The 26,829-nt window shown below is 42.9% G+C and overlaps 1 protein-coding gene across 1 annotated transcript in view; it reads left to right on the top strand.

The window, feature by feature from the left end:
• Window positions 1-26,829, top strand: part of TTC7B (tetratricopeptide repeat domain 7B) — a 254,369-nt gene that overhangs the window by 90,114 nt on the left and 137,426 nt on the right. The window contains 2 exon segments of the mRNA XM_030319778.1: window positions 18,083-18,161; window positions 23,933-24,105. Of these exon segments, the coding sequence (XP_030175638.1) occupies window positions 18,083-18,161; window positions 23,933-24,105 (252 nt within the window).

Genomic DNA, 26,829 nt, shown 5'->3' with positions numbered 1-26,829 from the left:
CTCTCTGAGCCTGTCAGATTCCGGGAAGCTTTCCTGGTGGTTTAGTGATATCCATGCCACAGAGCAAGTCCAGAGGTATTAGCCCTGGAAGCAGGGTGGATGGGAAGGAGAGGGGTGGGGACACAGGCAGCACCCCTGTTCTGGCTCTTGGCCAGAGCAAACTCATTAAGCCGCTGTTTTCTTTCCCTGGTTTCGGTGTCAAATGCATTAATACTTTACACGAGAACAGGGTCGGAGGGGATGGGGTACCCAGCTCTTTCAAGGGATACTTCCTACCTATTTCCTTTTAAATCATTGTGTTTCTCTCCATTCTTTTTTTCTCAGAGGTATTTTTAGTCAAGTCTTAAAGTGGCAGAGAGAGATTGAGCTAAAGCCCAGAAAATGACAAAGGCATCTTTGCAGAATTTCTGACTTTTCTTAGGAACTACTAGAACCTTCTACTGAAAACGAGCGGGGTTATACATTTTCTTGCAAATATCTGCCTTTATATTTGTATATTTATTTTTATATGGCAATATCTGCCATAGATCTGTACACCAACAAGGAAATCTACGATATAATTGTATTTTCTCATAGCAAAGCTCTCTGTTAAATTACAAGATTTTTATTTTTTCATTTTTTATTTTTTTTAATGTTTATTTATTTTTGAGAGAGAGACAGAGCGTGAGCGTGTGAGGAGCAGAGAGAGAGAGGGAGACACAGAATGTGAAGCAGGCAACAGGCTCTGAGCTGTCAGCACAGAGCCCGACGCAGGTCTCAAACCCCCGAACCGAGAGATCATGACCTGAGCCAAAGTCGGATGCTTAACCAGTTGAGCCACCCAGGTGCCCCTGTTAAATTACCAGACTTTTAAAAATTAATGAATTATTTCTTTTCAATTGACATTTGGTTTTTCCACTTTCCTCTCTATTTTAGGTTTGAATTTTTCCTGTTTATTTGTGAGTTTGGTGGTAATTCTTTAGGCCTGGCACAGACACATGGTACCTTTCTTCTGCTAGCTCTTCCTCCCATATCCTCTCTGTGCTGGCAGGTGCTTGGCTGAAGGGTGTGGTAGCTGGTTCTCCTTTGAATCTCCCTGGCAATTAGCATCAGAAGCAACAATCTATGCATGTTGGAAATAAGCAGCTAAAATATCAGGAGAATCAGATGCTGTGTTTCTTCTGAAGAATGCCCCAGAAAAACTCATTAGCCAGCCTTGGTAAAACCTCTGAATTACAGATTTAAAAAAAAAAAAAAAGATGCAATTATGTTGCTTTCAAGTACATTTTGAGCTAGTTTTAAGAAAAAAAAACTATTGCCGACTCAGTTCCATCAATGTTTATTGAGAGCCTGCTGGGCGCCCGTCGCTAGGGTAAGCTCTGGGATAGGAGACGAATAAAAACTGTTCTCCGAGCCCATGGGGAAGACAAGGATGTTGACGAACAATTTTAACACCTGGTGAAAAGCACAATCATAAAGGGATGGGTTGGAGAAAAGAAGGGGGAGGAAGGAAGAAACAGCCACCTCCCTATGTGAGCTCATCCAGTTTCTTAGAAGAATTGACATTTGAACTTGGTCTTTGAAGGAGGGGTTACAGTTTCCCATCTTAGGGAGGACTGGGGGGACAGGGGTGTTAGTCACAGGTGAATGCTAGATCTATCAGGCCAGATACATTTCATACGCTCATTGGAGGCAGCATTGTCTAGTGGTTAAAGAGCACTGACTCTAGATTTTTTAGAGACATTCACCAGCACTGTGATCTTGGCAAGTTTCTTGACCTCTCTGTTTCAGTTTCCCTATTTGTAAATTATATAATAGTGCTATAATATATAGCATATATATATTATATATATATATGCTATATATATATATATATGCATGCTATATATATAATAGGATAATAATAGTGCTAATTCATGTGTTGTTTAAGCAGATTAAGTGGGTTCAGTAATGATAGTGTGCTTGAACAGTGTCTGGCACATAGTAAGCTCTATACCAAGGTTTGATCAGCTCCACAGACTGAAGGATTTCTCAGCTTCCTAGAGGGAAAGGTACGATTGGCAGCTAAGAAATCTGGGAAAGTGATGACAACAGGGGCCGCATGGCTTTTGGATCTTCTTACATATCCACGTAAAAAAGACACAGTAGGGGCTCCTGGGTGGCTCAGTCGGTTGAGCGTCTGACTTTAGCTCAGGTCATGGTCTCATGGTTCCTGAGTTCGAGGCCCACGCCAGGCTCTGTGCTGACAGCTCAGAGCCTGGAGCCTGCTTCGGATTCTGTGTCTCCTTCTCTCTCTGCCCCTCCCCCACTTGCACCTTGTTCGTCTCTCTCTTAAAAATAAATAAACATTAAAAACATTTTTTTTAAAGATACCGTAACCAGGCAGCAAACCCAAAACAACATTTATAACAGAACCAGATGCCAAGGTATACTCGTGAACACCAAGGTACAAGCTGATGTGACAACTCCCGACAGCTATGGACCAGCATGTTACTTGCATTTGTGTAGGAGAGTGCAGAAGGAAGCGATGGGGCATCTGATGGACCTGAGAGTAAGAGACTTTAAAATAGCCAACAAGAGTTGGCTGGACAGCTTGGCAGGCCAGTTGGGATCAACGGTTAAAAATGAGAGGTCTAAGGGGCTGGAGCAGTGTGGCCCCTCTGAAGACTTGAAAATGGACCAGTGGGCTCTTTGCTGGGACTGGGCCCCACAATGAGGGGAAACTGCAGAGCGTGGAATGGAAATTGACCAAGAAGTGACACAAGAGACAAAAGACTGAAAAGGTAAACGTTGGGGGGAGAGGGAGATAGCCAAGAGTTATCATAAAGCAAGCTGCTATGTTTTTTAGCAGCTTTATTTAGGTTTTATAGATATATATCAAAAACTCACCTGTTGTAAATTTGCAGTTTAATTGCTTTGAGTAAATTTTTACAGTGGTGCAGTCATCGGCACATGGCACCTTTAGAACATTTCCATCACCCTAAAAAGTTCTTCATGCGTATTTGTTTCCATTCCCACCCTTAGCCCCGGGCAACCACTGATCTGTTCTCTGGCTCTATGGATTTGCCTTTTCTAAACATTTCACAGAAAGGAAATCATAGAATATGGAGTCCTTTGTGTCTTGCCTCTTTCACTTTGCATGGTTTTTATGTGCACCCACATTGTAGCAAGTCTCAGTAGGTCATTGCTTTTTATTGCTAAATAGTTATTGCATCACATGGCTGTGCTATCTTTTGTGTATTCATTTACCAATTGATGAGCGTTTGGATTGCTTGCACTTTTTAACTGTTATGAATAATACTGCTATGAACATTCATGTACAAAACTTTCTGTAGACATGTTTTCATTGCCCTTGGATGGATTCATGGGAGTGGAATTGATGGGTCATATAAGTTTGTGTTTAACTTTTTGAGAAACTGCCAAGCTGTTTTCCAAAGTGGTTGTGCCATTTTACATTCCTGCCAGCAACGTGGGAGCGTTCCAACTTCTTTTCATCCTCTTTGACACTTAGTGTTGTCAGTTTTCAAATTAAAGCCAGTCTAGTGGGTTTGTAGTGGTATCTCATTGTGATTTTAATGTGTATTTCCCTAATGATTAATGAGGTTCAGCAGTTTTCGTGTGCCTCTTAGCTGTCCTTATATCTTCTGTATGAAATATCTATTCAGATCTTTTGCCTGGTTTTCTACTGTGTTGTCTTATCAAGTTGTAGGAGTTCTTTATATATTCTTGATGCAAGTCTTTTATCAGGTATATACTTTGCATGTATTTTCTGCCTGTCTGTGGCTTGTATTAATTTTTTTAATGAGGTCATTTAAAGAGAAAAGTTGATTTTGATGGAGTCCAATTTTTCTTTTTATGGGTCATCCTTTGGTGTCGTATCTTAGAAAATTTTGCCTAATCTAAGACTACAGATTTTCTCCTATGTTTTATTCCAGAAAATTTCTAGTTTTAGCTTTTACATGTAGGTCTGTAATCTGCTTTAATATTTGTGTATGGTGTGAGGTAAGGGTCTGAGTAAAAAAGTTTTTTTTGTATCTAGATATCCAGTTGTCCAACCATCATTTGTTGAAAAGTCTCTTTTCCCACTAAATTGCCTTGACACTTTTGTAAAAAAATTAGTTAACTGAACATAAATCTAAAGGTTTATTTCTGGAATCTCTGTTTTGTTGCATTGATTTATATGTCTGTCCGTAAGCCAATACCACACTGTCTTGAATATGTAGCTTTATAGCAAGTTTTGAAATTAGATAGTGTGAGTTCTCTAACTTTGTTCTTTTTCAAAATTATTTTGGCTATTCTCAGTCCTTGACATTTCCATATAAATTTTAGAATCAGCTTGTCAATTTCTACAAAAAAAGCCTGCCAGGATTTTGATAAGGTTGGCAGTGAATCTCTAGATCAATTGAGGGAGTATTGCCATAAAAGTAATAGTGAATCTCCCAATCCAGGATCTCTTCATTTATTTAGATTTTCTTTAATTTCTCTCAAGAATTTTTTGTGGCTTTTATTGTGCAAGTTAAGCATTTATTGTTGTTTCTAATTATTTTATTCATTTTTATGCTATTGTGAATGGAATTATTATTTTCTTTAAAAAAAATTTTTTTAATGTTTATTTTGGAGAGAGACCGAATGCAAGTGGGGGAGGGGCAGAGAGAGAGGGAGACACAGAATCTGAAGCAGCTGCAGGCTCTTATCTGTCAGCACAGAGCCTGATGCGGGGCACAGACCCATGAACCGTGAGATCATGACCTGAGCCGAAGTCGGACGCTTAACCGACTGAGCCACCCAGGCCTCCTGAGGAATTATTTTCTTAATTTCACTTTCAGATTATTCTTTGCTATCATATAGATATACTGTTGATATATTGTTGTATTTCAATATCGTTTCTTGTGATGTTGCCAAACTTACTAATTAGTTGTGGTAGATTTTTTAATAGATTCCTTAGAATTTTTATACGCGGGATCACATCATCAGTGAATAAAACCAGTTTTACTTCCTCCTTTCCAAACCGTATGCCTTTTACTTCCATTTGTTACCTTGTTGCCTTGTCAAGAACTTCCAAAACAAAGCTGAGGAGAAGTGATAAGAGGAGACATCTTTATCTTACTCCTGCCTGATCTTAAGAAGTAAGCATTCGGTCTTTCACCATAACATGTTAGCTGTAGGTTCTTTATAAATGCCTCTCTGTCTCTGGTAATGTTTCCTCACTTACAGACTGTCTTATGTGATATCCGTATAACCATACTAGCTGTCTTGTAGTTACTGTTTACATAGTGTATCTTTTTTATCCTTTTATTTTCAACCTGTTTGTGTCTTTGGAGTAAAGTACTACTTGTATATATTTCTTGTAGATAGCATGTAGTTGGATCTTGCTTTTTTAATTTAGTATAAACATTTTGCCTTTTGATTCAATCCCCATTTAATGTAACTGTTGATATGATTCGATTCATGTCTGCATCTTGCTTTTTTTCTATATGTCTGGCATCTTTTTTGATTCTTTGTTTCTCCCTATCACTTTCTTTTGTGTTAAGCAAATACTTTTTAGTATTACATCTTAACTCTTCTGTTGATTTTTTATGAATTACAATGTAGGTCTTAAATGATCATAGTCTACTTCAGATTAATGCTGACTCAATTTTACTAAAATCTACAACTTGACTCTAATATAGCTTCATTTCCTCCCTTCTTTGTGCTATTAATGTCTCTATATGTTATAAACACAACAGTGCAGAAAACAAGTATTCCCTTATACAATCTTATTTTTTATAGGAGTTTAAAATGATTTAAAAATGTATTCATACAATATTTTATATTTACCCCTATATTTACATTCCTGGTACTCTTAACTGATTTTTGTCCTGTGGATTCAAATTGCCCTCTGTTGTCATTTCCTTGTAGTCTGGACTTCCTTTAAACTTTTGTATTGGGTGTGAGAATTCCCTAGCTGAGAATTCCCTCACTCTTTGTTTATCTGGGAATGTCATTATTGGCCTTCATTTCTGGGTGACAGTTTTACTGTAGATAGAATTCTTGGTGATAGTTTCTTTTCTTTCCGTACCTAGAGTGTATCTACTCCTCTGATGAGAATAGTATGGTTGTTCCCCTGTATGTGATTAATTTGTTGTTACTTTCAAGATTTTTTTTTTTTCTTGCTTTCGGCAGGCTTACAATTACATGTTTGTTTTTCTAAACTACTTTTTCTCTCTGTTCTTTGGACTGGACAATTTTTATTCATTTATCTTTAAGCTTGTGCTTTTTCTGCCATCTCAAAACAGCCAAATTCCGTTCAGGGAATTTTTCATTGTACTTATACTTTTTAATTCTAAAAATCTTCATTTAGTTAATTTCTATCGTTTCTGTTTCACTATTGAGATTCCCTGTTTTTGAATCGACTGATCTTAAAAAAACATCTTTGTATATGGTTTCTGTTAATTCTTTGTACTTATAATAGCTTCTTTGAAGTCTTTGCTAAATCCAACATGTGGATCCATTTGGAGTGAGTTTATATTGATTGCTCTTTTTTTCTGGCCATAGGTCAGGCTTTTGTGTTTCTTTGTGTGTCTCATAACAGATAGAGTACAATCACAACTTTTAAAATGGAAAGAGAACGCTGATAGCACATGCGGAAAATAAATTTTTAATATTTCAGTAATCATAATGATGGTGGTATTATTAGTATTGCTACTCCAAAACACTTTTATGTGACATGGAATAAAGCAAATGAATACTTATGGAATGTTCTATCTATTATCCCCTGTGTCCTTGAGAACCAGATTTCTTGGTGTGGGAGAGGGGCAAAACAGATTTAAAATGGAAGAAATCAAGAACAAACTGTGTCAGTCCTGAATGATTAAATTGGAAATGATTGAAACCATGAGGTAGTGTGTGTCTGCATATGTACATGTGTGTGCATGTGTGTATATATATACATATATACACCTGTGTGCGTGAGAGAGGGAGGGAGAGAAGAAGGGAGAGAGGGAGAGAGGTCTGACTCAGTGACTGACCCAGTAGCAATGAACATCCCTAGTGCATGATTGTGATCTTGAAGTATCATTTACCAATAAAAGAAATCATTCCAGTTCTGGAATAAGAAATGAATAGGGTGAGTTTGGAACATCTTTACATACCAGATAGCAAGGAAACTCAAAAGATTTCTAGGATCATGTTTAAAGAATTCAGGCCAAATATGGGACAATTTGAATTTCAAGAAGGATAAAAATTGCAAGAGACTCATCAAATATGTTTAAATTCATGAGTTCTAAGTCGGTATCAACAAAGTAAATAAAAAGCATTGGAAAACCGAATATTAGATGAAAGGAAACACCTTCCTATAAGATTATTCCAGCTAATGAATGAAAATGCAAAGAGAGACTTAGAATATCACCATTTTGTACCTCCCAGTGAATTCATGTATCTAAGGGCTGCTAACACCAAAAAAAAAAAAAAAAAAAAAAAAAGTGACAGCCAGAAATGATGTGCCTCCTGATAGAGGGGTACACCACTGGCAAAATCTTGAGCAAAGGGATTGAACTTGAATAGGTCAACTCTTGAATTCCAACTACCAAGTTTAAGAAATACAGAGAACAGAGAAAAGTATGAAACTGTGCAGTTTTCCAGCTAAGGAGAAACTTGATGGGGCAAACAGTTCAGATTCTTTAATAGATAAATTCTAAGGAAAAGAAGGAGGTAGAAAGGGCACCTACAGATTAAGAGATTTTAAAGACTCCTCGAGTAAGGAGAAAAGTGGGCAAGACTGAACTGTAGTGTAGGTATGTATACTTGAGGGAGTAAGCCATAAGGAAATGGAATGAGGCGATTATTCTAAAAGTCAGGGTAGCAGGTACTTTTGGGTGGAGGGAGGAGCCTGTTAATTGGGATAGGGTGTTTGACAATGGTCTTTTTTTTTTTTTTTTTTTTTAGACAGCATGTGTGCACAAGCAGGGGGAAACACAGAGGGAAATAGAGAGAAAGAGAGAGAGAGAGAGAGAAAAAGTCCTAAACAGGCTGCAGGCTTTTTGCAGAGTCTGATGCAGGGCTCGATCCCACGATCTCCGGGATCACAACCTGAGCCGAGATGAAGAGTAGGATGCCCAACCGACTGAGTCTCCCAGGCTCTCCTCCCTGACAGTGGTCTTTTTTTAAACCTGAGTGGTAGTTATAAGGGTGTTTGCCTCCTAAGAATTCCCCGGGAGATTTATTTGTTTTATTTGGCTGTCTGCTCTATATTTCATACAATAAAAGTTAACAAAGAATGGGTGAGGGTGGGCAGTGAAAGATGAGATAGAACAGTGCCCGGCAGAGAGCAGGGGAGGGATCCCTGTACTGGAAAGCCAGGGGCCACTCACTGATGGAGCTGCTGGGTGGGCCTCTCCCTTTCTCTCTCAGGGACTCGGTCTCCCTCTCTGTCAGTTGAAGGTAATGAAGTCCTACATGCCTCACTAGGTTGGTGGGAGAACCATCTGGAATAATGGGTTGGGAGATGGCATGGAACCAGTTGGTGTTGCCTCAGAAGAAGATAATGATGGTGGTTCACATTTACTCATCGTTGACTGTTACCTCACGTAATCCTGACAGCAGCCCTGTGAGTAGCAGGTATGCAGCTGGGTCGTATCCTGCGAGCACACGAGGACCCAGTCTCTGTCCTGAAGGAGCCGAAAGTCTTAGAGGGGCTTTCTTGATGAGGGAGTGAAATATTTTTTAATTACCTTGTCAGTGGTTTATTAATACACTTCTGAATGGCTTCGAGGGGCTCGAAAATAGCTTATTCCCCCAAGACAATTAAATATGCTCCTCATAGATCACGCTTGTCCTGTCCTGCTCGTGTGCTTAGCAAAGCTTTTTTTTTTTCTATAGATGGTCCAAAGGTACAGTTGAGCTCACCATCTTAGGCGACTGGTTGTGATTGGGAAGGCCAAATAAACGAGTCACTGTATGATGAAAGAATTTAATTTATAAGCTTGTCCTGACGACTGGGGAGAGACCCGTCTCTGTGTTGTCGTCCTTTGGTCAGTGTTAGTCTCTCTGATACCGTCTTACTTCAGAGTTGTGTTTCTGCCCAGACCACTCAGCAGAAATTCCCCGAGGTTCCTTTGTCCTCCGCCCCCAGGGGAGGGGCCTCCAATCCCATCCCTTCTTTAGAAACCAGTGTATTCAGGTGGAGACTTGGACGCTCGCTGCTCCCAACCTTTCTGGCCTCTCTTCTGCCTCTGTTTCTGCGTCACGCGAAGCGGTCACAGTTTCCAGGTTGTCTGCGGGCTTCTTCTGCACGACGGGGATGGTCTTCAGCTTTCGCACCAGAATCAGATTGAGCCTGAGTTCAAATGCTGGCTCTTCTGTCCGTGGGCTGTACGATGTTACGTAATTTCCTGAGCCCTTGTTTCCTCATGCAAAAGTTCTGTAAAACTACAGAAGGTGCTAAATAAATACTTGTTGGTTGGTTGAGAAGAACATTTTGACATAGTATATAATAGAAGCTGGTCCTGATTTTCCTCTGTTTTCTGCTAAACCAAAGGTACACGGACATAGCAGCGGCTGCTTTTGGCTCTGGCCCAGTCAATGTTGACATGTGGAGCGGAGAGCCAGATGATAGATGGTGGGAGGCAGTGGATGGTTGGAGAATGGGGGGAGTTCACATGGTTCTGAGCACTGGGTCAGGAGCTGTACAGGTGTCATCTTACTCCAGTGTTTGGAGGGAAGATAGTCCCATTTTCTAGACGAGGAAACAGGCACAGCAAGATAAAGCCAGTTGCCCACATTCTTACCCTTCTCGGTGCGTGCCTAGCATCTGGTATTGTTTTCCCTTCGCTGTGTTTCCAGATGTCTCACATTCCATTCTCCCTTCCTCCTCTTCTGCTCATGATCACTCGCAACCTTTGCCCTTTTCTTCTTTTCTGTCCCCAGCTTATTAGCCTCTCCCAGACCCAAGCAAGTTATCTGGCATGACTCACGGGAATGTCTGCGAATCCCAAATGGCACCACGCTGCCTCGAGCTGAGATATACTGCTTTATTTCCCCAAGAAAAATACTGGAGGCTCTCATTTGCCAATTTAATGGTGGCGCTTCCCCCCCCCCCCCCCCGCCACCGCCTTCCCCACATGGAGTGTATCTGGCCTGGTTTTGAACTCTACACCTTAGGCAGGCCTGGGGCCCCAGCACCGCCCCCAGCTGCTGCCACTGCCTGGCTCCACCCACATGGCCGCTTGCTTGGCTCCTGAAGGCGTTTGGACCCGTGACCCTGTACATTTAAAGATCTTTTTTTTTTTTCTTTTTAACTGAGTCCCTTGGATTTTTTTCCCACTTGTCATAGCTTTTAAAATATTGTCCCCAGATGTTGTTCTGGAACTGCAGTTCTGTTTTCCGCTAATTGAAATGGAAGTGAGTATTGCACTCTGATCCTTGTACTTAACTTTTAGCTCAAGTATTGCAGTACATTTGGAAGGACTGTCCTCCCCTTGATGTCTTCTCCGCCTTTTTCCTTCTCCGTAGCACAATCGGCTGGGTGAGCAGGAGGTCAAAAGTACTTGTGAGACAGTTAGTGGTTCAGCCTCCCAGGTTAACCTTTTTGAGTTTGGCCTGGCCCTCATCAATTGATTCAGAGCAATCTCTGTAAGTTGGCTGTTTTAACTGAGACAGCACGAGAAGGATTCAGTTCACCTCCCTCAGTGCCTCTGCTTCTCAGTGTTGCATTTGTCCCTGACCGTCCCCTACAGCTTCGGTGGGGACTCTGCACTCCTCCCTGTGGGCACCAGCACACTTGGGAGATCTCACCATCATTTCCTGGGAGAGTGATTACAGAGCCCCGGAGAAGGAGCTTCTGTTACCCTCCCTTGACATGGGTTGTTGTCTTTTGTCTTTGAGGGCATGGTAGGTTTTCAGTAAATAACAAAGTGAATGAGTGAATCCAAACCAGGAATAACTTTTTTTTTTTTTTTTTTTTTTTTTGCTTCAAAGTGAAATGTCTCCAAAGCGGTAAAACAGACTTTCATGTTCTGTAAGTTGACTGGGAGGTAGTTTCCAGAATTCCAAAACTATTTAGAGCAACGACAGAGTTGTGAGGAAATAGTAGTAATAATGGTAAACATTTAAAAGCACTTGCCATGTGTATTAACTCATTTAATTCCTAGAACCAGTCTGTGGGGGGGAGGGGGCTACATTTGTTATCCCCATTTTACAGATGAGGAAGCAGAGGCACAGGCTCTTGCCCAAGGTCAACAATGAGTGTGTATGAAGCTGGGGCTTGAGACCTTACCATGTGGCTCTAGGACCCATGTTCTGTTTGGTCTGGGTGTCAGTATATATGTAAGTATGTGGATTTCCAGGTGAGCATATGGGAGGGCCGGCCTCACGTGTTAGATAAGTTCTGGTTCTTTTGGTGCAGGTAGCATTAGACTGAGGAGTCCTGCTCTGTGTTGGATACCGCTGGGATTCGGGGCGAAGGTGACCATGGTCACACCACAGCTCACGAGGATGCACGTGTATTGGCTGGCTCACAATTGCACCCCTGTGCCCCTTTCCTGATGCCCATAGGCACTCAGTAGATATTGTTGGAATGAGGGTTGATAGCCTTTGACCCATTCCCCAAAGTTGGAGGAGAAGAACGTGGGAGGAAGCAAGCCTCTCCGTATTCCGTGTTTCCTCAGAGGCCGGGGGTCCGGGCGAGTGTCAGGGAAGAGGTTACTGGGGGAAGGGTGCCGTTGTTTTGCCCGAGTCCAGCTTGCATCTGGGGGCCTCTAGCACACCACGCTGGAAGTGTGCATGTCCTGTCCCGGCTCCACGACAGCCCTGCCTGCCTCACTGGACTTGTCCCTCCGCTGCCTGAGACGCTGTCTGTTACACAGAGCCTGCTCTGCGTGCTGCCTGCTGCCTGGCCGGCTGACCGAAATGCCTGATTGACTCTGCTTTTGTCACGGGGAAGCCTCAGTTGCTGAGGTAGTCAGAAAAAATGTTGTTAAGCCTAGTACAACTCTCATTAGGTTTGCAGTGAGACTTCCGGAAGCTTCGCCTGCTTGATCGCCTCCCAGCGTGGATGGCTGTCACACCCTCCACCACTATATCTAGGCTGCAGCTGGCCTGCTCCGTTGATCAGACAGAGTCCTTTGCTAACCAGGCCAAGGTTGTGGGTTTGATCCCTGGCCTCTGACTACAGCAAGCCATCTGTCTTCACAAATGCATGTCATTGGATACGAGGCGAAGAGCGTGTACAGAGGGAGAAGCTGGAGTCCATTCTGGGACAAAAAGCAGCTCCCTGACAGCCGGCCAGAAGTGCCCTTTTGGACTGCGAAGGATGTCTTTTTCTTCTCACACTTTCCCGATCTGGATATCTGGTTTTGATTTCAGACTTTTTCCACATAGATGATCCTAAGGTTGCATAAATGAAGAGGAAGCAATTCTCAAGCCTGAGAGCTAAGAGAAATTGACCTAGAGAAGGCTGGTTTATTTCCGTCCTTCTGGGGTCGTGTTGACAATGTCTAGCGTACCAGTGGGGTGTGTCTCATGTAAGAAGGGTCTGCTTCAGTTGTCCCATTTGTGGTCAAGAAGACTTTTCATCAAGGGGATGGGGAAAGGGATTTTGGAATACAAGATGGCGCTCACTCTTTCTTTTGAGGGCACACAGCTTCCTAAGTGTCACTGGGTGCCTGGTTGGTTCTATGTAGCAGTTGGGACAAAGAGGGTCTTTGCTCCCGAGGCGATCACGCTTTGGTTGGCAGACAGACAGAAATACATGTGAAAACCAGTGTGTTGAGTGCTCACTAGGCTCAAAACACAAGCGAGCTTGTTGGGAGAACCCAGGAAGCAGTACCTGCGTTTTCCTAGGGAACCTAGGAAAAGGCTCCCCAGGTGGCCTCTGACCTGGGTCTTGAAGGATGACTAACAGTTCCTGGAACACTTCAGACAGAGAGGAGCAAGTGTAAAAGGCACGTGAGCAGGAAAGCTTCCCTGAAATATTTGGAAGGTTTTTAAAAAATCTTCAAAATCCTTCTTATCCGTGCAGCTCTCTAGAAGCTGTCAGGCCAGGCATGCCTCACTCTGCCACTTGGGACAGGCAGGTATGTCACTGCTCCCCCAGGCACCCATGCTGCAATGCCACCGAGGGCATCTGTGACATATTCTGTTTAAGAGAGTGCATTGCTGTGCTGTCTGCCAACCCAGTGCAGCGAGAAAGAAGGGGACAAGGAGCAGGTAGAAAATGTATTCCCTTGTGATCTTGGTTTATTCGACTTACAGTAGCTCTGAAATTCATTCAACAAGTATTTAAATTTTTTTTAATGTTTATTTATTCTTGAGAGTGAGAGAGAGAGAGAGAGAGAGAGAGAGAGAGAGAGAGAGAGAATCTAAAGCAGGCTCCAGGCTCCAAGCTGTCAACACAGAGCCCGACGAGGGGCTCAAACTCACGAACCGTAAGATGATGACCTGAGACGATGTCGGATGCTTAACTGACTGAGCCACCCAGGCGTCCCTCATTCAACAAGTATTTATTGAGCACTTGCTGTATGCCAGACTCTGTTTGAGGGGCTTGGGGTATGTCGGTGAACAGAACACAGATCTTGGTCCTCAAGATGCTTATTACGTTCTTATGGGGTGTGTGAAGCCCTCTGAGCTCCCTGGGGTGGGATGGTGTCCCTTGCTCGCCAGTGTATCTTCAGGGATGAGCCTGGAACCTGAAGAACAATGCACTCAGTGACTGTTGAAATGACTCTACTGCTGAAGAGCCGCAGGGGTGCTAGTTGGTAAGAAAAGACCTGGGAAAAGCCAGCGACTTCTTAGTTCTGAGAGATCTACTAGCTTGACTTGTTCTGTAATTGATCTTTGGTTATAAATTTCTTAACCACAGAGGAGAAAAAATATTGAACTTACTCTAGCAGGAGCACTTTTTCCTTATCATCCAGGAGTTTGACAAACAGCATAAAAAGTATTTTATTCACCCCAGAACTTTGGGTTTGCATGACCGTGATAATGGATAGTTGAATCGAAGAGTATTGGTGGCCTGGGCCAGACTCTGAGGTCAGAAAATAATCTGGAAGGACAAGTTAGGGGAAGAACTGCCCCGTCCCACCCACGCTGGTCCCGAGAAACGAAAGGAGAAATAATAACGAAAAAGGTGTATTGAGCTTGCTGTTGAAGGAGCCACCTATCATGAGGTGTAACGGTTCTGAACGTCTCCGAGTTTCTCCCAGCCCTGGTTTCCCATTTTGATTTTGATTCTGGAGCTCTGGCTTCCTTCCCAATGCAGCTCCTCCTTGGTTTTGTGGCACAGAGGCACAGGTGGCCGTGTCAAAGAGCTCTGAATGTGGCTCAGAGTCGTGAAACAGGCGCTGCCGTGGACTTGCACGTGGCAGGGTGTAAATTTCAGAGACTAGCCTTCAAATGGCTGCCGCAGGGCCCGCGGGGTCCAGAGGGAGGCCAAGTGCTGGCAGGGCCGCCTCCCTCGGTGTCCTCAGGAAGTCATGCTTTTGCCCTGACCTAAGGGCCAGCAGACGAGACCTGGGAGGTTCCTCCCATCTGAAACCAGATGGAGAAAGGAGGAGGGAAGAAGAAGTGCAAGTAGGTCACCAGGAACAGAAAGCGTCCCTGGGAAAAGTGGGCGGGCTTTCCTGTCAAGACAGAGCACTAGGTTGCCTGGGTTTGAACACGAGCAAGGCGGTGGGACTGGCTCAAGCTCTCCCCACAGGGTTGGGGGCACACAGGGATGTTGGCAAGGGAAGGCAGGGTTGTGCCTGCTCGTCACACTGGACAACCAGCTGGGGCTCAAGGGACGCCCAGGCCCCTTCTCCCTGGTGATAGCTGAGCTGTTGGGAACCTTTCCACATGGAGGGAGACGCGCCCAGCTCAGGAAGCTTACCCAAGCAAGATGCGGGAGGTGAACCCCAAGTTCTGACAGCTTGCCAAAGTGCCCGCTGCTCACAGGCTGGCAGGAACATTCATTTTGAGTCTAGTTTGCCATAATGAATTCTGACATCATTGTGCTCTCTCAGTCAAGGGTGTTGAAATGGAATCAGTGACCTAATGTGAAGGGTCTGTGGAAACCCTCAAAACCAAGGAACGTCCTGGCCTCCCTTGTCTTCGTTTTGGAGTGGAGTTTTTAAGCAACAATTCATTCTAGATATTTAATGATCTCAACATTTGAAGAATAAACTAATAGTTTAGAGACATGAAGGCAATCCTGTGGCTTTTATTTCCCTCAAAATGGAGTATTTCATAGCATTTAGGCTATAATTCTTATAAGTTAATTTCCCCTTTTTGTTCCTTTCTGTCATGATCATCCATCTAGCTTAAATTTTTTTCCTGCTGTCATGGCAACGGTTGGAAATGATTGGTTGAATAAAATTATGTGCCTAAAAAAAAAATGTATGAATGGTATAGGAGTTGCTGAGAAGGAGATGTTTCTGCATCTGGGAAACTTTCTTCCTCTTCTGCTATTTAAAATCTTTCACCTCCAGCCCCTTCTTCCTGCTGTCAGCCTGGTCTGTGGCCGGACACCCACATGTGGATGGTGCCACATTCGTTTGATTGGCACGGCGGGGTGAGGCCTTCGGGGGTCACTGTGGATCCTTTGTTTACAAGCAGGATCCCAGAGCTTGAGGAACAATTCGATTCTGAAAAGCTCCCGCCAGAAATACCGTGGAAACAGTTGAGAAAAACTGTTTGCTTCAGAGGCAGCGTGGGTACCTTGGGAACAAGCACCCAGAGGCTGATCAGCCCCCTCCTGTGCCGCACCCCTGAGGCCCAGACACTTCCTCCAGTCATCCAGCAGGGGGCCTCGGTCCCGCGCGGGAGAGCCTCCTGGCCCTCAGAGGGTAGTTGAGTTTCTCCAGCCATCCTTTCTCTTTTAAGGCAGCCGAGGCAGTACCCTCCAGAAGGCTTCACCTGGGCTGACGCATTTTCTTTCGGATCGTGAACCACTTCCTAGCAGTAGCTCATTAGCTGTGGTCACTGGAACGGGTAAAATCTGTATTATGTATATATGAAGTGATTTGCATATAAATGTTACAAAACAGAGACCTGAGCTCTCTTATTCGTACTTTGGTACTTTGTTCTTTCTTCTAGAGCCTCACTTCGCTTTCAGAGCTGACATTTCTTTTGCCCAGAAAGGTGATAGAACCCAGGAGAAAGCTTCCAGCTCATTCTCTCACTGGGTTTGTGAACCTGAGCGAGCCATTTCACTTCTGTGTCATAATGGACTAGGTTGCGTTGGATCGTGTCTAGCTGGAAAATTCTGTGGGTCTGTAACTGGATAAGTGTCTCCTTTTGCCAGCAGGGCGCGGGAGACATTCTGAATGACCAGTGCCTATCTTGCAGCCTTCCCTGGCTCATCATATTCAGATTTGATGCTACTTTCAGGCCTGATTTCCACCCTGGAAAAACAGCCCTTTACACACTGGGTCTTTAGTTGTGTTCCCTCAGCCCCACCCTTACGTCCTACAGTTCAAACTGCCGTTCCTTTTGCGCACAGTAGGAGCTTGGTCTGTGATTCTGGAACAAAATTAGCCCACCGTGCCCACACCCATCCCTTTTTTAGCTGTTGCTATTTCCTCCCCCACCCCCCACCCCGTTACTTAAGAGAGCTGAGCTTCAGTCCAAAGCAAATGTACTTTGTTGCCTGTGAACACAGATCCCATAAAAACAAACGAAGGGGAAAGCAGAGGAGATTGTATGTCCTGGGGCCCATTACCTAATTTTTATTCACGCCTCTGTTAGATTTTCTTTAGCGCCACTTAGAGTCCTGAGCACACGCTTCTCTTTTTATGTCACCATAAAGCTTCTGATCTGGTATCATCTGATATGTGTGGGTGAGAGGAATCCGAGAGTATTTATGTACATACGCCAGTAAACTATTATCTTAAAGTTCCGGGGCTGTACTTGTGAACGAGAGTCCTGGGACGTCATGTAGGTATAAGATACAAAGGAACAGCCCGCGTGAGTGCTTGTAACCTACAGAAACCCCACATTCAGTTTGATTAAATACCTTTGCATGATTTAAAATGTCACCCAAGAAGAGAGGCAAATACCTAGAGCATCTGTCCCAGCCGGCAGAGGCTGGCTGACAGGTTTGTACCGGCTGACCCGTTCTGCGGCTTTTTGGAAAGATGAGATGTGTCCTAATGAGCAAGTTATAAATATCACCGAGTTATGTCATAGGTGGTGGCAGCACTCAATGTAAATGGGAAGTGTTCCCAGCTGAGCAGGGCAGGCGCAGCTTTCAGGGAGGACAACGGGCAGGGGCCTGGACATCTGCACCAGGATGTCACTAAACAATGACTTGTCCGTTTGTCTTGGGAGGTGTGGGGCCAGGAAGGGAGATGTGTTCTGAGCAGAGTCAGGCAGCTCCGGGTTCCAGTCCTCATGCATTTGCTCTCGGAAGGGCCTTTGACCATTTGCTTTTTCTTGTTGGTGCAGGGTTGGGGGGAGGAAGGCCGGTTTGATGGCTTTTGGGGACAGTGATTTCTGTCCTCAAAGATGCAGAGTGATTGCTTGGTGGAACCCCACCGTTTTCATACCTGTTACCTTTGTCTTGCCCATAAAAATCGCAAGTAACAGGAAGCCTTTACCCACAGTGCATTCAGTGCTGACATTTCTGTACCCTGTTGCCACCCGCCTTTTAAGTGAAAAGATAGATTTCAGCACCAATCAATAGAGCAGGAAAACTACAGAGCCATTGTGAGGTTGAGGAGAAACTCTTGCAAGATATCTTACATTTTCTTCCTCCTTTCCTTTCCTTTCCTTTCCTTTCCTTTCCTTTCCTTTCCTTTCCTTTCCTTTCCTTTCCTTTCCTTTCCTTTCCTTTCCTTTCCTTTCCTTTCCTTTCTCCTCCCTCCCTCCCTTCCTTCCTTCCTTCCTTCCTTTCTTCCTTCTATACCTTAGAACTGATTTTCACATTTTTTTTTTCTTGAGGAAATCTGACTGTGGAAGCGCAAAAGACCACCAATCCCAGGCCAAATTTTTCAGAGTTGAACAAAGATGGATGGACATGTGCAGAATAATTGTTTGCTGAAAATCTAGCCAACAGCTTTTATGTAGACAAAATGCATTGAAATATGTGTATAAAATATTTAATATTAATGCGCGCCAGATGGAAACCCTGTCAAATTCTGTGTGCACACAGGAACTTGACAAGAGGAGTCGGGAGATTTAGAGAGATCCTCAGAGCAGTAGAAACAAGAACAACTCAAAACCTGCGAATGGTGAGTGTGATGGATAACTTGATTGAGGCCAGAAGGGCACTTCAGGTGTTCTCACTCCTTGCCTCCCTTCCCCTCCCTCTGTCCCTCTGCCCCTCTGTCATAGATATATGAGCTTTATTGAGATCTAATTTCCACACTATACATCTCACCCATTTAAAGTCACTGGTTTGTAGTATGCTCGCAAGATTGCTCAGCTGTCACTACTATTTAATTCCAGAACATTCTCATCCCCAAAGAGAAACCCCATACCTATCAGTAGTCAATCCCCACGCTCCCCTTTTCCCCTGGCCTCCGGCAACCACTAATTTCTTTTTGGCTTTTATGGATCTGCCTGTTTTGGACACTTCAGATAAACGGGGTGATATGTACCATGTGGTCTTTTTATGACTGGCCTCCTTAGCACACTGCTTTCAGGGTTCACCCAAGTTGTAGCACAGATCAGCACTTCACTCCTTTTTGTGACCAAATACTATCCCACCGCATGGATAGAACACATCTCATGTATCTGTTCATCAGATGGACATTTGGATTGTTTCCACGAGTTGGTGACTATGAACGATGCCGCAGTGGACATTCTCATGCGAGTTTTTAGGTGGAAATATACGTTCTTGTACCTAGGACTGGAATCGCTGGATCGTATGGTAGCTCTACATTTGTTTGTTTGTTTGTTTAACTCATTAATGATTTAATTTACATCCAAGTTAGTTAGCATACAGTGCAATAATGATTTCAGGAGTAGAAACCAGTGATTCATCCCCTACATATAACACCCAGTGCCCATTCCAAGTGTCCTCCCCACTAACCCCTTGTCCATTTAGCCATCCCTCCACCCACCACCCCTCCAGCAACCCTCAGTTTGTTCTCTATATTTAAGAGCCTCTTACGTTTTGTCCCCCTCCCTGTTTTCATGTTATTTTTGTTTCCCTATCCTCTGTTCATCTATTTTGTCTCTTAAATTCCACATATGAGTGAAGTCATATGGTATTTGTCTTTCTCTGACTAATTTCACTTAGCGTAATACCCTCTAGTTCTACCCACGTTGTTGCAAATGGCAAGAGTTCATTCTTTTTTGATTGTCGAGTAATATGGTAACCCTGCGTTTACCATTTGGAGGAACGGCCAGATGATTCTCCAAAGTGGCTGCACCATTTTACATTCCCCCCGAAAGTTACGAGGCCTCCAATTTCTCCATATCCCTCACAGCACTTGCTGTTGTCTTTTTAGTTGTTGCCATCCCAGTACATGTGACGTGCTGTCTCATTGCGGTTTTAATTTACATTTCCCTGATGGTTGATGATGTTGAGCATCTTTTTATGTATTTATTGTCAGTGCTAGCTCTTGAAACCTAAGGAATGCGTCCCATAAGGCAGGGGCAACGTAAGCCCTCCCAGATGCCAGTGTAGCAAAGGAGTCGGTTGTCTGCTAATGATTGCACACCAAAACCTAACCAGAGCAAAAGCAGATTAGATCCTGAAGAGTACTTAGTTGTTTGATTAGTTATATTGACTCTAAAACTCAGAGGAGAAATATAAAAGCTGGTTCCATAAACCAAGCTGTTGATCGCTGTTTGGCTCTCTTGTTGACTTAAGTTCTCCCTCTTCCTTTTACTCCTTACACTTTCCCACCTGGGGGAACTTATTGATGGTACCTCCATAGCTTGGCCTGCAGAGCCATAGCCAAGGGGTGTCTGGGTGAAGGTCTGGAGCTTACCAGAAGCTAAGCGAATATCACATACAACCCCGCACGAGATTCCACTTTCCTTTGTCTTGTTACCATGCTACTGTCCTCTTCACGTCATGGCCCCTTTTCGTGCCATGGTAGAGTTTCACTTGGGCAAGGCCAAGAGACTCCTGTTGTGGGAAGAGAGGCTGAATCTTCTTTTTGGTGTCTTCAGGGTTTTAGGATGCGCAACTGTCATGGGGCCAGGTGGCTAAGCCAGAGGCTTTCCTGGAATTAGTGGGCATGAGGGAAGATGGGTGACTTTACACCCCCCACCCCCTACCCCCCACCAAGACTTCACCTGGTCTGTGAGATTTATTTATATATTGATGGGATTTTTAGGTGCCTTAAGAAGTTCAAACTAGACATTTTGATTTGTAGAGCTCTTTAAGGGAAAACAAAACAAAACAAAACCCTGAAAAAGTATAGATAAAAATTATTGCCAAATGTCTTTTCTCTCAGATTGACCTCCTCCCAACATTTCATAACACTCCTTGCCTGGTCAGCATGAACAGGTTCTTTTAAGATTTGGAAGCACAATTAAAGTAACTGATTATACTGGCAAGTGTTCTTATAATTGTTTTAAGAGCTGATTAAAAATCCAGTCTTTCAAGATTGCTTAAATACGATGCATTTGTTCATATTGTTGACTCAAAAGCATATATATTTTATTAAGAAGATTAATGGTTTTTCCCCACTAGAAGATGCGAGTGCATTGAGTGCACTGTGGGGATCTGCCTGCTGTTTACTTCAACATTATTTTTCACAGAATTAGAGAATATCTTCCACCATTGCCTAAGGTTTGTGGTATTGAAATCAATGTACTTTAACTTATAAAAATCCTATGAGGTGGGATTCTGAATAAAGATATGTCAGGAAGGGAGAGAAGTTTTTTCAATTAGTTTTCCTTTTTTTTCTGAGAAGTACCGTGAAGAGGCTCCTAAAGAAGTCTGGATAGACTGGAGTTGCCCCTGGGCATTTTCAGCTGCTAACTGGTTGGTGCTGACGCGAGAGGAGTCACTTGCTGTCTGTGTTGGACTTGAGGCGCGAGTAGACCTGTGGTCTTGGTTGATGAGGCTCACGTGACCTAGGTTGAACTGCTTCCAATTCCTTGAGGGCTGAACCAAAGGTGTGCATCAGAATTATGTGAGCAACATTTTTGAACAAGTACACATCCCTAATCCTGACCTCAGAGATGTCATCTGAGTAGGTTTGGGCAGGACCCGAGAATTTTATTTTCTCATTTCCACAAGGGATTCTTTGCCTTCCCCAGCTGAGAAGCACTTGGTGCTTGGTGGGCTTATTCACTGGTATCTTGGTTTGGACTAGACATCAGAAAGCTTGTCCAGTTAATACCGCTCATAACCATAGGATTCCTCAAGGATCAGCTGATCATTGCAAATTTATGACACACTTAGGAGATGGAAACGTTGCTTTGTAAGCTCTATGGGGTGAGACCATAGCTGAGGGCTTAACAGTACATTTACAGCATTACATTTACAGCAACCCCACTGTTAGGGAAACACTCCAAGGAACTAAAAGCAGGTGTTCAAACAAAAACTTGAACGTTAATGTTCGTAGCAGCACTATTTATGATTGCCAAAAGATGGAAGCGATCCAAATGTCTATCCGCTGACGATTAGATAAACAGAATGTGGTATGTCCACACAACGGAGTATTATTCAGCCACAAAAAGAGTGAAGACTGACCCAGGCTACAACATAAGTGAGCCTTGGAAACATTACGCTGAGTGAAAAAGCCAGATACAAAAAGGCCACAAATTGTGTGATTCCATTTTTATGAAATGTCCCAAACAGGCAAATCTACAGAGACAAAAAGCAGATTAGTTGTTCCCAGGGTCTGAAAGGGGGGCATGTAGTGACTACTATAAGGGTACAGGCTTTCCTTTTGGGGTGATATTCTGGAACCAGATAGAGGTGATGATTGTATAGCACTGAAGGTACTAAGTGCCATTGGATTATACACCAAAATGGTTAAAATAGTAAATTTTATGTTATGCGAATTTTACCACAATTTAAAAAATATATACAAAACGGATTTACATAATGGATTTACAAAACGGATTTGTACATAAAAACCTGACTTGCTTCTGGCTCCCTTCCTCTCCTTTCTTTCCTTCTGACTTTGATAGCTACCAATAATTTGTTAACTTTTCAACTGCAAGCAAATGAAACCTGAGTATAAAAAAGTAGAAGGTCTGATTGACATTGGTAATGTTGCTGGTAATTTCTCATATTTAATCTCCTGTTCTGAAAACTTCATGTGGGCTCTCAGTGCCCACAACCAAACTAGTCGGTAGTGCAGTGGTGAAATGACACCCTTAAAATATGCAATCACATCAAAACCTTATTTTCAAAGTCTCTCTGGAAGGTTAATACCCTGAGGTAAAGTGAGATCTCGCATGAGCTGTCTAGTAGTGGACAAGCAAACTGTTTTTAGGACAGAGATTTTTATAACTTCAGAATCCCTCCATGGCAGATATACCCAGAAAATGAAGTTCCTCGTTCATTTTTTTCTCCTTTGACGTTTTTTTTCCCCTCAGCTATAGCGAGTGGAGGTTATTTCTGCCAGTTGATGCTTCCAGCAGAAGTCATTAACGTATATGACTGCAATGAGATGGAAATGAAAGTATAATGGAAGGTTTAAGAAAACAGTTCGGGAGCTGTTCAGGTCCTGAAAATTGTGTGCTTATGAGATCTTTACAGATGGCTCAGTTGGGGATGATAGGAGTGCATTTAATTTCACATTTTTGTAGACATTTAAAGCCAGCGGGTCTTACTTGGGAATAATTAAGAAAATTTGCCTTTACCCAGTGGTCATCAGAAACCACTAAGCTAGTGATTTGGTTGCTTTTAAGTTTCCTTGTGGTGTTTTAGGAGATTTCATGTGGATGAAAACCTAGCAGAGTTCTCTCCTGGAACATATTTATTAAAAAAAAAAAGTCTCGCCCTCAGGAAGATCAGCATTCTCTGCGTGTTCCAAAGAATACTAAAACCTTGTGGGAAAACCTAATGGTTGAAGTTTTATTTTGCCACCTTTGGCTGATCATGGGGTAGCCTGGACCACCCTCAGGTGCAATGCTTCTGTTTTCAGAGAGATTTTGTGGGTTTGTTTGTTTGTGTGTTTGTTTTTACTTCTCCTCTCCTTTATCTCTGGAAGATTATGAGGTAAATGAACTGATATGCATCAGCCAACGAACTATTTCTTAGTAGATGCCACACACACCCTCTTCCCATTCATCCTACGTGGTACTGTTCTATATGTTCCATGACAGAGGGCTTAGAAAGCATAGTAAATCTGTTTCTAACTCAGGATGACAAGACCCAGATATGTCTGGGTTTTCACAGTGAGAAAAGAGATACCTATCCAGCTTTGAAAAGAGATCTCTCTTGATCAGCAGCCACGTTCCCCACCTTGCTTTCTCTGTTGCACAAGGTCAGCAGGAGCCTTTGGGCCGCAAGGCCCAGGGTGCGCCCGGAACGAGGTGCCCAGGTGCTGAGTCCCAGGATGGGGCCACCATGGGACTGGCCTGTGGCACTTCAAAGAGGGAAGGCATTCTAAAAATCTTCCCTGATTGTCATCTTACCATCAACGAAGAGATTTTTTTTTTAGTTTTTCAGGAATAACATCATCTAGGTTGATGCCAAGTTTGGGTTTCAGCAGGGATCTGTTGGGAGGTGATGAAAATATTTGCAATTCACCTGTTACAAGAGCTTTTGGGAGAGAACTTAACTCAAAGTTTCAGTTGCTTTAGGCATAAAACACGTTTAGCGTTTCAGAGGCAGGGTGGCATTCAAAGGGCATGAACTTGTGTTTCAAAAAGGTTCAACTATCTTGCTGTATTGTATTTTATTTTTTTGTCACCAACTGATATAATTTTCATCAGAGAAGTAAAAAATTTTTAATCATGAGTCTTGGAATTGTGCCTAGCACAAAATGATGACTGAAAAATATTTATTGAATGAGTGAACGAGTGAATGAATGATACAAAATTGATTCATAGCTATGCCTTTCCTCCTTTGTGTTTCCAGACAATAGCCAGGCAGTTGGCGGAGATCTTGTTGCGGGGTATGTGTGAACAGAGCTACTGGAACCCCCTGGAGGATCCACCCTGCCAGTCACCTCTGGACGATCCTCTCCGGAAAGGAGCAAACACCAAAACCTACACCCTGCCTCGGAAAGCCCGCGTCTACTCAGGAGAGAAGTATGGCAGTTGATGTCCTCATTTGTAGGTTAGGGGATTGGGGGAAAACTCAAGGATGAGTAGAAGTTCAAGGGCAGATTCTTCCCCGAGAAGAGAACCAGACAAGTCTCATTTGCCAATTTAATAGATATACCTCATTATTTTTCATAACTTCTGCAAATATCTATGCACCAGTGGGGCATTTTAAGTAGGAAAATTCTCTCATTTCGGTGGTTGGGCACCGTTTTCAGCCATCACTGTTGGTCTTTGGGATTCTCATTCTATTTATTGTAAGAAACCTAGCATTATCCAGCAATTAGCGACAAATCTGTTTGTAAGCCAGAGTTAACCTTTTTTTCTTTTCTTCAGCAATTCCTCGATCTTTTTGTTTAAAAATTTGTTTTAGGGGTGCCCAGGTGGCTCAGTTGGTTAAGCATCCGAACTTCGGCTGAGGTCGTGATCTCACCATTTGTGAGTTCAAGCCCTGCGTTGGGCTCTCTGCTCTCAGCACAGAGCCCACCTCAGATCCTCTGTCCCCCCCACCCCTCTGCCCATTTCTCATGCACTCTCTCCCTCTCTCAAAAATAAGAATAAAAATAAACATTAAAAAAATGAATAAAAATTTGTTTTAAACTGAATTATCTATAAGAAGAAGGAGAATTAAATAATTTGCAAGTGATTGGAAGATGATGTCATTTTTAGATCCTCTTAATTTTTTTAAGTTTTAAATCTGGGACTTAACCACGTTTGAGGAAGGTGGGCTAGGGAACCACTGCAGTCTCCGTGTGGGCCCTCCCCATTTGGGGGAGGGGGACGTGGCAGGGAGAGACCATGAAGAGGGCCAGGAGACAGGGACAGTTGTTGACTCACTCTTGATTCCTCCCCTTAGAGCCTCACCTTCCCATCTTTGCCTGTCCCTGCGAGGACAAGGCATGATGACTTTTCAGACTCTCTCCATGAGGGAAAGGTGGCGTGTATGAATGCATATGGAAGCCTCCACGGTTGTTATCAAATCGGGAAAATGGCAGAGAGACCGCAGGCTGCTGTATTGCTAGATACTACATGTGTGACTTCTGAAAATGATTGTCGCATTTTCAAAGGGGACAGCATTTCTCCAGGCAGCCTCTCTTAATCCTCTTATGTTGACCCTGGCTTTTCTCTCCCTCATCATCTTCCTGTTCAGACTGTATTTCTTGTATGGATTCAGAGTGAGCATATTCTTAACTTTTTCCCTAGGCTTATTTTAATTTGTGTTTAATCCCCTTTTAATTTAATCCCCCCTTTTTATGGCTTCGTTGAACCATGAGTTTGCTTAATTCATGGCCTGTGTTCACTCCTTAGTCCTTATCTGGATTCACAGAACATCTGTCCTAACAATTCCCAAACTCTCACTTTAAAAATGCTGACTCCTCATTATGAACTATTTAGAAGCAGGTTTGGGGTTCATTTTTAAAGTGAAACTTACATCCTAAAAATAGACCTGAGATTTTTGTGTGTGTTTGTGTGTGTGCTTTCTATGTTTCTTAATTGGCAGGTATATAAGATGCCAGGTATATTGAGAAACTCAGCTCTTACTCCCTCCCCTGATCAAGCTGGACACATAGATAGAGCTCTCTGTCTCTTTGGGTGTTATTCCAATGTGGCCTCACCTCTCGAAGGCAAAAAAGCTCATAGAGCCGGCCACTTCTCCTTTATTTTGTGAACCACTCAGACTTTGTCACTGTTCTGACGTCAACTTCCCCATCTGTCCAAGGAGAATTATGGAGGCAACATGCAGATCTAGAAAATGCAATTACTGGTTCACCAGAGGATTCCCATACCAGGGCTGATTGCTAAGTCACAATTTCATTTTGCACAGATACAGTCAGTTGGGTTTTTTTTTAACCGTTTTGTTGAGATATGATTCACATACTTTACAATTTACTCATTTAAAGTATATAGTTCAGTGGCTTTTAATATGGTCATATAATTGTGCTTCCATCACCATAATCAACTTTAGAACATTTTCATTACCCCAAAAATAAACTCAGTACCTCTTAGCTGCTGTCACCCCCATCCCCCAGTTCCTTGCATTTTCATATAAATTTTAGGATCAGTTTGTGTCCATTTCTGGGGGGAAAAAAGGCAGCTAGGATTTTGATAGGAATTACATTGAACCCATAGGTCAATGTGAGGAGTGTTGCCATCTTAACAGTATTAAGTCTTCTGATCCATGAACATGGGATGTCTTTTCATTTATTTAGGTTTTGTTTGATTTCTTTCAGCAGTGATTTGTTATTTTTAGGGTTAAAGTTTTACACTTATTTTGTGAAACTTATTGTGTGTGCTATTCTTTTGGATGATATCATAGGTGGAATTGTTTTCTTCATTTCGTCTTTGGTTTGTTCATTACAAATATATAGAATACAATTGATTTTCTATATCGATCTTTTATACTGCAATCTTGCCGAACTAGTTCATTAGTTCAAATAGTTTTTTAGATTCCTTAGTATTTTCCACATACCAGATCATGTCATCTGCAAATAGAAGTAATTTATGTCTAACTTTCCAACTTAGATGACTTTTATTTCATTTTCTTCCCTAATAGCCTTGGCTAGAACCTCTGGTATAACGTTGAATAGAAGTGGCAAGAGTGGCGGACATCCTTGTCTTATTCCTGATTTTATGAGGGAAAAGCGTCTAGTCTTTCACCATTAGGTGTGAGGTTAGCTGTGGGTTTTCATATATACCTTTTATTAGGTTGAG

Source organism: Lynx canadensis, chromosome B3, assembly GCF_007474595.2.
Source record: "Lynx canadensis isolate LIC74 chromosome B3, mLynCan4.pri.v2, whole genome shotgun sequence".
NCBI classification, from domain to species: domain Eukaryota; kingdom Metazoa; phylum Chordata; class Mammalia; order Carnivora; family Felidae; genus Lynx; species Lynx canadensis.
The sequence above is the reverse complement of the archived record's forward strand: the minus strand, read 5'-3'. Positions and strand labels throughout refer to the sequence as shown.